General features: G+C 40.7%; 1 protein-coding gene across 1 annotated transcript in view; it reads right to left on the bottom strand.

Moving 5' to 3' along the window:
- Positions 1 to 233: 233 nt before the first annotated feature.
- Positions 234 to 15,839, bottom strand: part of LOC115451758 (monocarboxylate transporter 12) — a 45,212-nt gene continuing 29,606 nt past the window's right edge. Inside the window, exons 7-18 of the mRNA XM_037436519.1 lie at positions 15,692 to 15,758; positions 12,552 to 12,667; positions 11,364 to 11,504; positions 9,554 to 9,696; positions 8,357 to 8,432; positions 7,012 to 7,138; positions 5,537 to 5,680; positions 4,653 to 4,795; positions 3,962 to 4,067; positions 3,412 to 3,485; positions 2,833 to 2,979; positions 234 to 2,268 (exon numbers count right to left, since the gene is read on the bottom strand). Coding sequence (XP_037292416.1) covers positions 2,132 to 2,268; positions 2,833 to 2,979; positions 3,412 to 3,485; positions 3,962 to 4,067; positions 4,653 to 4,795; positions 5,537 to 5,680; positions 7,012 to 7,138; positions 8,357 to 8,432; positions 9,554 to 9,696; positions 11,364 to 11,504; positions 12,552 to 12,667; positions 15,692 to 15,758 — 1,421 coding nt within the window. The 3' untranslated portion in view covers positions 234 to 2,131. The remainder of the gene's footprint in view (positions 2,269 to 2,832; positions 2,980 to 3,411; positions 3,486 to 3,961; positions 4,068 to 4,652; positions 4,796 to 5,536; positions 5,681 to 7,011; positions 7,139 to 8,356; positions 8,433 to 9,553; positions 9,697 to 11,363; positions 11,505 to 12,551; positions 12,668 to 15,691; positions 15,759 to 15,839) is intronic.

Below are 15,839 nucleotides of genomic sequence, written 5' to 3' on the forward strand. Positions count from 1 at the left end.
TTTTACTGACAAAGATTTGTAATTGGCTTAAAACTATATTTTGTGTTTAACCTCTACGGATGTAATTTGTCAAGTCAACTCAAATCTTTATTATGAGATTCATGGTACAATAGTTGGTATCATTATAATTTAGATCTACAAATATGGACACCCACGGGTGTCTGTAAATCTTCCTAAAAATAAATAAAGAGGAACTACAAGATGTTTAAACAATAAAATATTTGTGTTGACAACGTTGTTTGTAAGAACCTTTGCACAGGTAGGCAACGGCGTGATAGCCTCTAGCATTTCTGAGTCCATGGGCATCGGATGCTGTTTACCATCAGGCGAACTGCTTGCTCGTATGCCTGCGAAGGCAATAAAGACTTTCGAATTCAAAATAATGGCGATAAAGGTCACTCAACAATGAAGGATTCATTAACTAGGTGAAGACAGAAACGAACTCAACCAATAATGAATTCGTCGCTTTTCAAATACGATAGCTTCAATTTAATGAGACAAAAGTTATAAGGGAACCACTGGCCCAGTCAACTTGACAATCATGAACCGTTTCATGATAAGTATAAAGGAAACCTTTGTTTAAATCCCATTTCAAGCGGCGATAGCCTAGTTGGGTGTGGAACGGACTGCCAAGACGAATGTCCGCAGGTTCAAATGCCAAGGGCACACACCTCTGACTTTTAAAAAAAATATTGTGTATTCTTTGTGAATTATCGCTTGCTTTAACGGTGAAGGAAAACATCGTGAGGAAACCTAAGAGAAATTCTCTAAGTTTTTGAGGGTGTGCGAAGTCTGCAGCGTGGTAGACTAAGGCCTAATCCCTCTCAGTAGTAGAGGAGGCCCAGCAGTGGGACGGTATATAATACAGGGCTATTATATCATATAAGCTAAAAATTCATTTTGTCTGTACCGTCAACTGAAATACTTCTTTCAAAGAAATACATTCTTAAAAGCACTTTATAATATCACTTAGCATTCATTTATTTTTTTAAATCAATATCATACTTAGTCAGCTCTGTGCAATCAATTAATAAGATGAAAAATATAAATGTATAGATATATTCACACACGCTTTCATGCGGAAAGGGGTAGGTAGAGTAGCAACTGGTGCATTGCCTTTGTATTCCTCATAATGTGACGGGCACACATTTTAGATTATACTAAGTAGAGAACCCAATACCTTTGCCCAACCGAAGATCGGACCCAAAACCTCAACATTGCAGTCATATGCATCTATATTTTAATATCAAAAGCAAATTTCTCACACAAATTTTGAAATTAATAACTCGTGTCAATTGTATCTAATAGATATTAGAAATTCAAATAAAGTCGAGCTCTATGTATAAATATGTCACATAAATACTAATATATTTATTAAATACCTCATTCTCGTTAACCACATCATTTATTTACCATTTACCCCAATTCAAATGCATTACACACTTCAAAAGTAATATGTATTTACAATACTTAGTTACAATTACATAAGAGACTGCTACTATATAAATATGTGGATTTAAATTGAAGTGTAAACTCCTTTAGCAGTCCGTTAATAATAAATAAATAAATAAGTACGTAATAAAATTTCCACAACACTAAATAAGGCTGTTTAGAATTCAAAATGGCCGCCATTGCTTGGACCGACGAAATAATATAAGTAAAAAAATTGTGAATAAACATTGATTAGCTATCCGGTTATAACTTACCGTCAGGCCTACCATAAGACCTACCATCAGCACTTACCAGCCCAGAAAGCCTACCACTTGATGCCTAAGCAGGTAAGGCGATGGTCACTAAGTACCAGGGCAACATAGAATGTAAGGGTATCGCGTAAAAATAAATTCAATTGGACGTAAGTACCAGGAGATCATAACATATACTTTGAACGTTGCAAATACCAGGATAGCATAAGTACCAGGAGATCATAACACATATATTTTGGACGTTGCAAATACCAGGATAGCATGTAAAGACATTGTTTGGACGTCGCAAGTACTAGGGCAGCATCACACACAAGGAGATACCCTCCTTTTACTATAAAAAGTATTGTTATAGAAATTTTACCCCAAAACGTACCCTGGTGTAAAACCTGGGTGTTGCCAATGATAAAACCTTATTTTACTGATATCCTTCAGTCTACAGAGGAGTCGGAGTCTTCGTTCTTGGTGCTTATGTGGAAGGCGATGACGGGAATCGTGCCTAAGACCATACAGGAGCCCATCCCGTAGAAACACCAGGAGTATCCTCCAGTGACGTCACGAACTAAACCTAGAAAGAAATTTCAATGATGATTTTAAGGTTATATTATTTAAGATGTCGTTTGCGTTTTCAATCAAATAGAAAAAGAGTCCACGATTTGCGAATGGAATAGCAACAACACGAGAGTTTAAATGATTAAAAATAACATATGTATTAGATTTAATAGTTCTATGTCCATCTTTGGTAAAAGGTAATATTTCAATTGTAATAAGTAACTAAGATATTGAACCCGGTACATGTTGAAGACAATATTTCTATATTACTGGTGGTAGATCTCTCATATGTGAAAGTCCACCTGGGTAGGTACCACCGCAATGTCTATTTCTGCAGCCAGCAGTGTAGTCACTGTTGTGTTCCGATTTGAACATTGTAGCCAGTGTAACTATTGGACATAAGACTTAACATCTCAAGTCTCAGGATGGCGAGCGCAGTGGAATACACAACACTTTGTAATTCAGGATGGTGTTTCTACCCTTTATAGATATCGCTTACCATCAGACGAACGGCAAGCTCGGCTCGTCAATCAAACAATAAAAAAAAGAAGTAGCTCTTTTAATAAACCCATAATCTTACCAGCAGTAGGGGGTACAGAAACAGCAGCAAGACTCTGGAACATCCTCACCAGGCCGTAGGAGGAGGCGATCCTGGCCGTCCCGAAGGCATCTGCCAGGAGTACTGGCACCAGGAGGAACCAGCAGCCGAGACAGAGACCATATGCGCCTGCAATTAAAATAAAATTTACACCATCACACAATGTACCCGCCATAGTAATCCACGTATATCGCGTTCCAGTATCAGCCTTTGTATATCCAGTGTCAATGCCGACATAATTATGTCGACTGTTGAGGAGTAATCATCTCTCATCAGTCGACATCTATAGGACCCCACACTACTTATCATCAGATGCCGTGGGGTCATTCGTAAAAAAAAATAATTGACTGGCATCATACCAGGGATAAAATCCGACATAGTACCCCACGTAAGCGTTCCGGGATCAGTCTGTATTACAAACAGGCCGGCATAATTGTGTCGACTGAGGGGTAATCATCTCTCGTCAGTCGACATTCTATTGGACCTACACTTACCATCAGGTCCAGGTAACAGTGGGATCAGTTTACCGCGCATGTATAAATAATTTTGCAGAACACTTACCTGACGCAATAGCCAATGCCCACCAGGACGTCAAACTGGGAAGCGTTAGAACCGCAATCCCGGCCACCAGGATGCTGGAAACAAATAGGTGTGATAGGGTATTTGACTATGTTTCATTTTGTGCATTTTTTAATATGTAACAGCAATTAGTACAAAAAATAAATCCTTCTGCGAAAACAGCATTAACGATAAGAAATGAGGCAGTAATTAAAATTTCAAATATAGCAAAATGCAGGAGGGCGTGGAGTGGGGATATCGCTCCATCTCTTTTGCACGCGTCCTAATGCCCGCTGACGTCACATGCAAGCTTTCGTCTGTTTGCTGTCTTTGGACACTCACACCTACTTCCAAATTTCAACGGCTTATAACTTGTAGATTTTTCATCAGATTTCAATGATTTCTGTTTTACAAGTTATAAAAAAAATAGTCAAACCTATTATAGCACGAGTGTGTGTACACAAGCACTCTCTGTTCCTTCTCATAGTGCGGTGAGGTGAGACATGACCGGAGAGATCAGGACCAACGGCTTTAATTTGAAGACCATACATACCTGAGTATGTAGGCCTTTCTTCTGCAGAAGAGATGCAGGTCACAGAGCCAGCCCAGTCCAAGCCGTCCACACAGGTCCAGCACAGCGCTGATTGCTACTAGATGACCTAAAATTAAAATTAAACATTATCCCCCTTATTCATAGACTTTATTTATCTAAGGACGGAGTAAAGCTGTGATAACAAGTCTGTTCCTCAGTGCTGACGGCACGGCAGCCTTCGCAGTGCGTAGACATAGAGCCGTTGTGATTGGCTAATATTGAGAAACAATATTAGATAAACGAATATAGAAAAACGTCTATGAATAAGGGGGTAAATTTCTACAATATGTTATCTTGATTTTGGTAGTTTCAATTTTTTTATAATTTAGATATTGTATCATTAATTTCACAATAAAATTCTTTCACAATAAAAATCATTGAGATCAGAAGGACCAACGGCTTTACGTGCTATTCCGAAGCATGGGAGTATCACACCACCATTTGCATAATTAGGTATTACATAACATCATTAAATTCAATTTTTTTTTTCAAATATATATCGCAGGTATTTCCATATACTAAACCATAATAAAACCTCTATGGTTGATAGTTCCCATTGTCATTCAGTTATTATTGTGATTTGTACCGGACAGGTGCACGCAACCCCTTGCTCCCCCCTCCCGTCTTCCATGGCCTGATTAGCTTATCATACCTGCGGCGGACTTGCTGTGTCCAACGGCGACAGTGTACGCCGGGAGATAATACAGCGCGTACGGAGAACCGCAAGACATTAGAGCTACTGACGCGCACAGCAACCCAAACCGCCACGACTTCAGCAGGGATACGTCTAGGTATCTGGAAATAAAGATGCAGTTGAGGCAGGCTTGAGCTAGATAGGCCGGTATAATTGAGCTAGGTGGGCCGGTATAATTGAGCTAGATAGGCCGGTATATTTGAGCTAGGTGGGCCGGTATAATTGAGCTAGATACGCCGGAATATTTGAGCTAGGTGGGCCGGTATAATTGAGCTAGGCAGGCTGGTATTATTGAGCTAGGCAGGCCGGTATAATTGAGCCTATTATCAAGGGATACAGTGTCTCTCGCTTTTCGACATTTTCCATGAGCTTTCTTTCACTACATTAGAGGTCAATTTTCATTGCACCTGATAGTAATTGGAATGAGGTCCAGATAGAATGTCAACTCACAAAAGTTACCTTAACAGTAGACACATACCGGCGTGTTTGAAACGGATAAGATATTTGTTACCACCCGGATAGCGACCGTACACAATGTCTAAAACCCACCATAGTGGCCCACAGAAGCCTGTGCATATCCGGCTCCAACAGGCCGGCATAATTATCGTCAGTCGACTCTATTTGGACACCACTTCACTTACCATCAGGTGCAGTGAGGTCATTGCCGTCATAGTGGCCCACGTAAGTGTCACGTTCTGGGATCAGCCATCTTGTTCTAACATGCCGGCATAATTGTGTCGACTGCCGAGAGGTAATCATTTCACATCAGTCGACATTCTATTGGACCCCATTTCACTTACCATCAAGTGCATATCAATGCCGTGGCAAAAAGATATACTCACCGCGAAATCTTCTCAACACATCCCTTCTTCTTTTCTTCTACAACGTCTTCCGTCTTCGCTTCCTGTTCCGGCTTGATCGGGACCGGCTCAGCCAGCTTATTCTGGATTAACCGACTGGGTAGAGGAGGTCGTATGTATAGAGATCTGAGGGATATATTTATAACCGTCTTCAAATAGGTTACTGTATTCTACTTTTTACTACTGTAATAGCATTATAATAGTCGATCTTGAGCAACTAAAACATGTCTTCTGTTTTTGGGTATTGGACCCCGCAGTCAACACCAGAGGAATCTCGCGAATGAGATGCTGGAATCCCCTCGCTTAGCGACTGCAGGGTCCTGGAGGAAAGTTGGGAGGGCATAGCTTGGAAGAAATTGTTGGTGAAGGGGAAGGAACCCTGTAAGGATGGGATATATGGATGGCCACACTCCCTCCCAACTGGGAAGGAGTGTGGCGGAAGAATAAGGAAACCTGTTTGTTTGAGAGGAGGGAAGGCTAGGAACTGTTCGAAAACCCTCATAGCCCTCAATGTGTACAACCATGAGGTATACACACTGAACTGTGTGCCTAGAGCGACAAATGTCCCCCCGTGCGAGCATGAGGTGTGGAGACCGAGCGCACAAGAATTGCCTCGGGGGGGATCCCAGAGGGGTTAGGCAGAGAAATATAGCAACCACTATTCGCACTTAGAGGCGTCGCGAGGCCTCTCCAGCCTCTATTTTTCAAATGTATATGTTTTTCAATATTCACCGCGTTACATAGGGAGGTGGGGGGCTCAAAATCTTCAAAAATTGCGTTACGTAATACTTGAACGACCCCTTATCTACTGTTGCACCAAGGCTATAATGTAGCTTCTGTATTAGGGTAGCGTATCAAATAGTGTAACTTCGTCCTCAAATGAAAAACACAAATACATAGCTGTCCCCCCCCCCCCCCCTTGGCAACACCCTCAGATATTGTCATTGTTGCGTTTCGTTTTTGCTAAACATGAACATAGAACTATTAATCATTGTTATTTACAATATATATATATATAAAAATGAATCCCTATTTCCCTTGGTCACGCCATCACGCGTGAACGGCTGGACCGAATTCACTATTTTTTTTTTTTGTAGTGTTTGTTATTGTCAGGAGAAGTTTCTTATGAAAGAAAAAATTCAAAAAGATGCGCGGAAAATTAGAAGATTTAAGAAAACTTAACGAAAATATTAACTTTATATAACTGTCAATTGTTTGAAATAACTGGCAGCGATTGACAGAATGCGCGCGTGCATACATAGTTAAGACGGGACAACGTCTGTCGGATCAGCTAGTTTAAAATAAGTTCAAGACTCGCGTTGTATCTATCAATGCGCATACGCAAATCGTGGACTCTATTTAGACCCTAAGGCCATAGCAGTGGCGTGCAGCAGTCCCACCCTAACCCCCTTTGGCGACTTCCCCGCCCCCCCCCCTGGTTTTCACTAAGCACTCACCGACTAAGTTTCCGTCTAGAAGCCTTGTAAACGCATGTGCTGTCCGTGGACAGGTCTTCAACTGAATGCAAGATGGATGAAGAACGCGTCGGTCGAAGGCGGAGACGGGCTACTTCCCGAGGCAGACCTGGCAATAGAAAACATGGTATGGTGGGAAGTGAAAGAAAGAAAGAAGAAAGAAAACCGTTTTATTAGTCACAGTCGCATAAACAAACACAATGTACCTTAATTACTAATAATAATATCAGCCCTGTATTATATACTGTCCTACTGCTGAGCATGGGCCTCCTCTACTACTGAGAGGGATTAGGCCTTAGTCCACCACGCTGTAGTGCGGATTGGTAGACTTCACACATTCGAAATTCCTATAGAGAACTTCTCAGATGTGTAGGTTTTCCTTCACCGTTAAAGCGAACGATAAATTCACAAAGAATACACACATGAGTTTAGAAAAGTCAGAGGTGTGTGTCCTTGTGATTTGAACCTGCGAACATTCGTCTTGGCAGTCCGTTCCACACCCAACTAGGCTATCGCCGCTTCAATTACAAATAATAATTAAAAATGGCTGGTCGAGGCTGTGAGCGGTAGGTGCTCTCAGTATAATTGTGGTGCGAACCACATCACAACGCTGTTTTTCAGTAGTCACCTTCAACGGGCGTTAAACTAGCCAATAAACGAGAAAAGCGGTCATTCGTATTTCCAAATTTTGGGTATATATCCGCACGGATAGCGATCATACGAGGAGTATAAACCCGTCATAGTGACCCATTTATGTCGCGTTCCAGGGTCTGTGAATATCCGGTTCCAACGGGCATAATAGGTGACCGGACTCATTTTTGTTCTTTATTATTATCAAATAATTACGTTATATAAATTATAACACAGAAAGAATTATTTAAATCCGGTAAAAAATCATCAAGTTATAAGTCTTTTAATTTCGGTAGAAGGGGTAAGTAACAAGAAACAGAAAAGAGGCGCAATACCCACGTGTGACGTCATCGGGCATTACGACGCGTGCGAAAGAAAGAGATGAAGCGATATCCCCACTTCGGCACATAGTAATATTTGAAATATGAATTACTGGCTCATTTTTTACCAATTTTAATGCAGTTTTCGCAGGAGGGTTTCTTTTTCGTATTATCAACCATTTCATATAGAATAATGTACAAAATCGAACACAGGCCGGTCCCCTATTGCGTCGATTTTACGTCTACAGCTCAAGTAACTTATTGTAGTGTTATTAAAGTAGATAAGTATGTGGTTTCATTTAGTAACGCGATGCCAAAATGACCCTGTATAGCCTGTAGCCTTCCTCGAGAAATGAGCTATTCATCAGTACACATACCAACAACTCCAAGCACGTCCAGTCCTTCGGAGTCTTCGGATTCAGACTGCTGTGCCGGCAGCTGCTGCCGAGCTACCTGCGAATACAGGACAATTTGTTTTAGTTAAACACTAGCTTTTGCCCGCGGCTCCGCCCGCGTTATAAAGTTTTTCAGGCTAAAGTTTTCCGTTATAAATGTAGTAGTTTCCCGGGAGCCTATGTTCTTCCAAGGGTCTCATACTGTCTCCATACCAAATTTCATCTTAATACGTTGGGTAGTTTTGAGTTTAACACGTTCAGACAGACAGATGCAGCGGGGACTTTGTTTTATAATATATTTTTTAGAACTTTTAAAGTGGAACAATCCCGTCATACATCATTGTTGCATAACTTTAACCGTTTACGCAGCGCACGCAACGGAAGCTCTCAAAACTTATAAGTTTCCCCGTTTTTGCAACATGTTTCATTACTGCTCCGCTCCTATTGGTCATAGCGTGATGATATATAGCCATAGCACTCCACGAACAAAGGGCTATCCAACGCAAAAAGAATTTTTCGGTTTGGACCAGTAGTTCCTGAGATTAGCGCGTTCAAACAAACAAACAAACTCTTCAGCTTTATATAATAGTATAGATTACTGGCAAATAGCGATTATGTAGTGGAGAACTGGTGAAAGAAGATAGAAAAAGAGAAAAAACTTTTATTGAGCCAGCAGTGAGCAAAGAATTGAACATAAACCTTATCCCATACAGTTAAGCAATTTGGACCACCTTTTGAATTCATAGTCCTCATTTTAGATGTCATTTTCAAGGTGTTAAAATTTCCACTGTTTATCGGTCGTATCGCTTACCATCAGAGGTTCTACTTCTTAAAACGAAACCCGTAGTTTCGGATGACGGATTGAACATTTTGTTACTACGAAGTGTTACGGATCCGATCCTTTCCTCGCAATATTTCAGACACGGAATTTGTAACAACTTATACTAATTTTAAAACCATCTGCAAGGATAAAGTTCCACTGCTTTCTCCTAAAATATACGTGGAATTAATCCTACCACTAAGGTAAGCTACAAGAGTAGAAGTAATTTGGTAGTAAAGTTAAATCCGAAGTTCGTTTTTTCGTTTCGGACCGACGTTTCGACGTTCGTTTTCGAAGTAGACCCTCAGGAACGGCAAGCTCGTCTCGTCATTCTAGCAATAAATAATGGATGGCCTCACCTCAATGAGGCTCGGGTGCATGATCTCCGAGAACAAGTTGGTGCGTTTGTCGTCCAGCTGCGCGTTCTTCTGGTTCAGCGCGAGCTCTCCGTCCGGGTTGAACAAGTTCTGGAGCCGGTTGTCCTTGCCCGGGTCCGTTTTACCTGGCAGGAAGGCAATCATCAAGATATTGTGACTGAAGAAGGGCTATCACCAAGTTATGTGACCCTGATGCCTTCTTTAACCTTTACCTAACAGTGGCGAAGGGTGAAGTTTTTCAAAAGGTAACCCGAGGCAAAGAAAATTGCCCTAGTTTACATATCACGGCCAATTTAACAAAAAAAAAATACTACGGCAGAAGTAAATAAACCTAAAAAGGAAGCCGGTAGAAATCTATACCTTAGAAGTTCTCTATAAGAGTTTTGAGGGTGTGTGAAGTCTACCAATCCGCACTAGGCCAGCATGGAGGACTAAGGCTTAATCCCTCTCAGTAGTAGAGGAGGCCCGTGCAGCAGTGGAGCAGTATATAATACAGGGCTGATATTATTATAAGGTATATCATTATTTTCCTACTGTGGGACACTTGTGGTATTGGACCCTACTGTGGGATTCGTAGTATACGGTAATGAGTTGGTACTTTTAAACAATGATTCAAAATAATTTGTAAGAAGCGTTATCTCAAGGTGCAGTATGCTGCATTCAAAAGAGACCGGTTTGTATGGACGCTTCGCCACTGTTACCTAATTATAAGCAGAGGGAAGACAAATAGGGTAATTAACTATATTTAATTTTGTGTATTTTTAAATATGTAACCGCAATTAATACAAAAAAGAAATCTTTCTGTGAAAAGAACATCGAAATTCGATAAGAAATGAAGCAGTAATTAATATTTCAAATATTGGTAGGTTAGCTAGGTTAGGGCTTATGTAATCGCCGGTGAGGATCGCGACGCGTTATCCTTTTATATCCCCTACTTGCCAGCCCGAGCTGGTTACTTCGGTTTGTACCTTATTATTCCTTGCAAATTTTAGCCCTAATTTAAAAATGACCATAGTTATATAAGTAATTTAATTGTTATCTCGAAATAATAGTATTCCTATACATTGTTTGGACGTATCATAAGTGCAACTTTCGCCTACGTGATAAATAAAGTATTTTAACTTTAATTTAATTGATAAGACAGTCCCGGATCTTGATTTTTTCGAGATGGGGCAAAATTTGGAAAATACCGCCCCCACCCACCTATATTTTTACCTTTGTCATCATAATTGTGGCGGTACAATCGATGCTTACACCGCCATCTTGTCAACATCGCTGGAACTGCAAGAGGATCGATGCAGTGACACAACTACAGTGATATCACGATAGATGGCGACATCGATCCTGAATCACGCTTGCACAATTTGAGCGACGTGCAGAATATATACCACCTCCGAATAGGAACTGTCGGAGGGCCCGCGGCCGGTCACAAACATCTGCCTGACTGGGAATCTTCCCCTTCCATAGAGGAACGCAACCATCTGTTCCTCTACAGCGGTGTCTACCTTTACGCCGCTACATTATCATTTCGCGCCCAGCGAGAAATAATTTTAGTATTAATGTACTAGATGTCTCAGTAATCAAAGTTGCGTTAATAATGAATTATGCATTCGTCTGCCAAGTTTGGATTTGCCGCCCTCTGAATTCGCCGCCCGGGGAATGGGCCCCGGCTAGCCCCCTCTTAGATCCGGGGCTGCCATAAGATGCGAATCGATCACATTACCGTGCCCGTAATTTTTTTTTTTATTAAGGCTTGTAGAAATACGTCTTATCCTCAAGCCCAGAGCATTACCTTCAGTAATATCATGTAACAGCGTGGTGTGTTCAGTGGTGGTGGTAGTCGTGGTGCCGGGGGTGCGATCTCCAGCAGTGGTGCAAACCGGCGCTGGTCGGTACAACGTCGCGGACACACACACGTGCAGCATCCCGCCACCTGCAAGCAAATTATTAGTGTAATATGAGCCCTGTATTATATTGTCCCTCTGCACGAGCCTCTGCTACTGAGAGGGATCAGGCCTTAGTCCACCACGCTGTAGTGCGGGCAGACGTCACATACCCTCAAAATTCCTATAGAGAACTTCTCATGTATGCAGGTTTCCTCACGATGTTTTCCTTCACCGTTAAAGCAAGCGATAATTCACAAATACACACATAATTATTTAGAAAACTCAGAGGTGTGTGTTTGGGTTTTGAACCTGCGGACATTCGTCTCGGCAGTCCGTTCCACACCCAACTAGGCACCCGCTTTTTTAAATTATTAGTGTATATAGTATTAAATATCGCTCACAGCTGAAAGAGACCGTAGACTATAGTATTTGATATAACTTTCAACTTGATACCTATACGCGTTACTGAGAAAAAAAGGTTCAAAAGTTATGACATTTTAGTCGAGACGAGCTTGCCGTTCGCCTGATGGTAAGGTATACCTATAAACAGAAACACCAACACCTTGAATTACAAAGTGTTTGGTATTCAACGCTCGGCTGAGACATGAGATGTTAATTATTATGTCCAGTAGTTACACTTTATTATAAATGTTATTTTTCACTTCTTCAATATAAATATTTTACTATACCATATATAGGGTAATAGGTTTATATAGTGCCGCTAGATGGCAGCATCCATATTAGGGGCCGATCAAGTATTACGTAACGCAATTTTTGAAGATTTTTAAGCCCCCCCCCCCCCCCCCTCCCTCCATGTAACGCGCCGTAACGTTTTCCTGTACGCCCCCTCTCCAAAGTTATGTAACTCTAAAGATACAATTTTTTTCTAATCACAATTATTTCACGCAAAATACCGGAAAGTCGCTAAAATACCTTTGTTATTGTTTTAAAATAAAAAATCCAATGTTACATAACGCTTTGTACGAGACCCCCCTCCCGCGCCTGTAACGCATCGTAACATTTTACAATAACCCCCCTCCCCCCCAAATTGAGTTACGTAACACATGAACGGCCCCTTATATGAATATACGTACCCAGCAATAACACCGTTCCATGCAATCCGTACATGTCAACCAGCTTCTCAATCAGCATCGGGAACACGAAACTACCAGCAGCCGTCCCGCTCACACATATACCGTTCGCCAGCGCGCTACAAAGAGACAGATCAATTGCAAATTAAGATTTTTTACGAGTAAGGCCTTATAGATGTATTATGGACTAGGTTTGGCATTGATATTAGATTTGTCTACTCAGGAACAGCTTGGAGTCTAGAATTTGGGCCTGATAGACTCGTAATATCACATCATGGGACGGAATACATTTGACGAAAACTGGCTGCTTTAGTTGTGCCTCTGCATCAGGGATGTTGCGGATGCAGATTTTTTCACATCCGCGGACGCGGATGCGGATGCGGATTTTAAGCGGTTCACATCCGCGGATGCGGATGCGGATCTGTACAAAAAACTTAAGTGGGGGTAGAGTAAAAAAAAGACAGTAATATTTATCCTTTCATTATTTAAAAATAGAGTAGTAGAGTGAATTACTATTACTGATTAATGATTTTAGTAATAAAATTTGAATACTGGAGCATTATATTTAATGAAAAGTAGAATGGCCGCTTTTTCGGACTCCAGCCTGTTTCGCAAGGGTTCGTATATTAATCCTGCGCTACTAAATAACTGTTCACTTGGAACACTGGCTAGTGGAGCTAATAAGAATTTGCGTGCTATTTTGGATAACAGTTTGAACTCGCTTTGATTAACACTCCACCATTTAAGAGGACTCTCATTTAAATTAATTCGCTGCACATCCGCATCCGCATTAGCTCCGCACCGATTTATGCGGATGCGGATGCAGATGCGGATGTCGAAATCGATGCGGATGTTCCGCATATGCGGATGCGGATGCCAATATTCGCAACATCCCTGCTCTGCATAACCCTTCGGGGATAAATGCATGATGTATGTGAGAAAATGATACGAAAAAAGAATTCTTCTGTGAATTCGTCATCTAAGTTGAAAAATAAATCAGTTATTCATATTTTAAATATTATGAGCGAATGTAGGAGCGTGGAGTTATCGCGCTATCTCTTTCTCACACACGCAGCGTTATGGCGTCTACACTCGGTGACGTCACAGTTTGCTATTACTGTTTACATTTTATTGGTAGGCAGAGGTACAACTATATTGCCCCAGCTTTGTAAGCGAGAAGATAAAAAAAATCCAGATTACGCTGTATAATGATAGATGTTTATATATTAAGAAAAAAATCAAGTCTCTGGCAAAACTACATATATTATGTACACAGTATATACACAGGGTGGTATAATACATTGTTTTCCGAAACACGCACTCAGTCACTGTCACAAATGTATAATGCATACGAAAAAAGATTAAAGTTAGTGAAAGGCTGGTAGGTTAGCTAGGTTAGGGCTCATGTCCTCGCCGGTGAGGATCGCGACGCGTTACCCTTCTATTTCCCCCTACTTGCCAGCCCGAGCTGGTTACTTCGGTTTGAACCTTGTCTTTTGTATAAATTTTATCCCTAATTTAAAATGTCCATAGTTATATAAGTAATTTTAATAGTTGTTTAGAAATAATAATAATTATTCTTATGCTTTGTTTTGACGTATCATAAGTGCAACTTTGTTCGCCTACGTGATAAATAAAGTATTTTATTTTTTCAAAAAGCTATGTCAACGAGAAGTATATTCTGTTCAGAACAAGAACCGTCGTAGGATTTGAGGTCGCTACTGTGCTTAGTTACCTCTTTTGTTTAGTTTCAGTATGTTTCTATACAAAAATCCCTAAAAACAACACGCAAGATCATTTATAACAAAGCAATACGACATGACAATTAGTGTAACATTTACCAAATGGCAGGGAAGGGTTGCTATGTAAAATTAAAAAGTTAGTTCACTTTTCGACCACGACTGTTCTCTTTCTAAACAGACTATATAAGATGTATCACTACATAGTATAAAACAAAGTCGCTTTCTCTGTCCCTATGTCCCTTTGTATGCTTAAATCTTTAAAACTACGCAACGGATTTTGATGCGGTTTTTTAATAGATAGAGTGATTCAAGAGGAAGGTTTATATGTATAATAACATCCATTAAATAGTGGAGAAATACTGTTATTTTGTTATGTTATACCCGTGCGAAGCCAGAGCGGGCCGCTATGTTTTTATATACAACGTTCACAGTTTTTCTGTAGTGTATTTAGTATCAGCATTGCACCCGTGCGAAGCCGGGGCGGGTCGCTAGTATTGCTATATACGAAAAAAGATTAAAGCTACGTCATCGGGAAGTATAAGATTTCCTTTTTTTATATGTGCACGGCAAAGTGATCCCACAGCACCTAATGGTCGCTCGCGACGCTGGCGCTCTCAAACAACCTGCGCCCGCGCTAAGGCCGGCGAGCGGCTTCTTTACTTTACACAATAACTTTTGATTTAATATTATCAAAATTAGAGATTACATTGTCTCCTAGAGGGCGCGAAGGAATTTTTTGCACACGGGCGGCACATGAGCTCGAGTCGCCTCTGCTGATGAACAAAGTGATCTTATAAGGGTTCCTTTGGGCTACAGAACCCTTAAATAAATGGCTCCACTGATTGCTTTATCTTTTTCATTTTGCTTTTTAAATGCTAAAGTATAGTTTGATATAATTTACTATTAGAAGCTGCCTTTGGGGGAGGTGAGCCCTCAAGGCCTTAGAGGACTATTTTTTACGATCTTACTGACAAAATTATTAAAACCGGGGTTCTTTCATTGCTTCGCTCGAGGTTTTGCGTCATATTATTTGGTTTTGCCTAAAGCCTGCGTACGCGTCGGTTAGGTTTGCTACTGACTAACTGACGTATGTATCGGAATAACAGTGAATTAAATTACACCCTGTATACATATATGACATACAGACACATTAAGACGCCGCGCACTCTGTTATGGTTACAAAACTATTGAATTTGATCGCTATTTTTTTTTCATTATTTTATCCCGACATTTCGAAGAACAACTTTGTCGCTGTTTTACTAACTTTTCGAAGACTACAGTGATAAAAAGGTAACCTTTTCAGCCTCAGGTTAAGGACAGCGTGTGCGCGGCGCCTAATCTATAAACTTTCGTTAAATAAAGATACAAATATACAAACTTGGTTCTTTAATGTTAATTTACCGGTGCTTGTCGAAATATTGAGAAACGATGACGATTCCCGGTGTAGTTGACAGGCCGCCACCAATGCCTGGGAAACAAAAAAAACCTACAGTTGCACTTGTTTTGTCGGTTAGTATTGTTCCAACAGGCGTGATAGGGTAGTTGACTT

Source organism: Manduca sexta, chromosome 1, assembly GCF_014839805.1.
Source record: "Manduca sexta isolate Smith_Timp_Sample1 chromosome 1, JHU_Msex_v1.0, whole genome shotgun sequence".
Taxonomy (NCBI): domain Eukaryota; kingdom Metazoa; phylum Arthropoda; class Insecta; order Lepidoptera; family Sphingidae; genus Manduca; species Manduca sexta.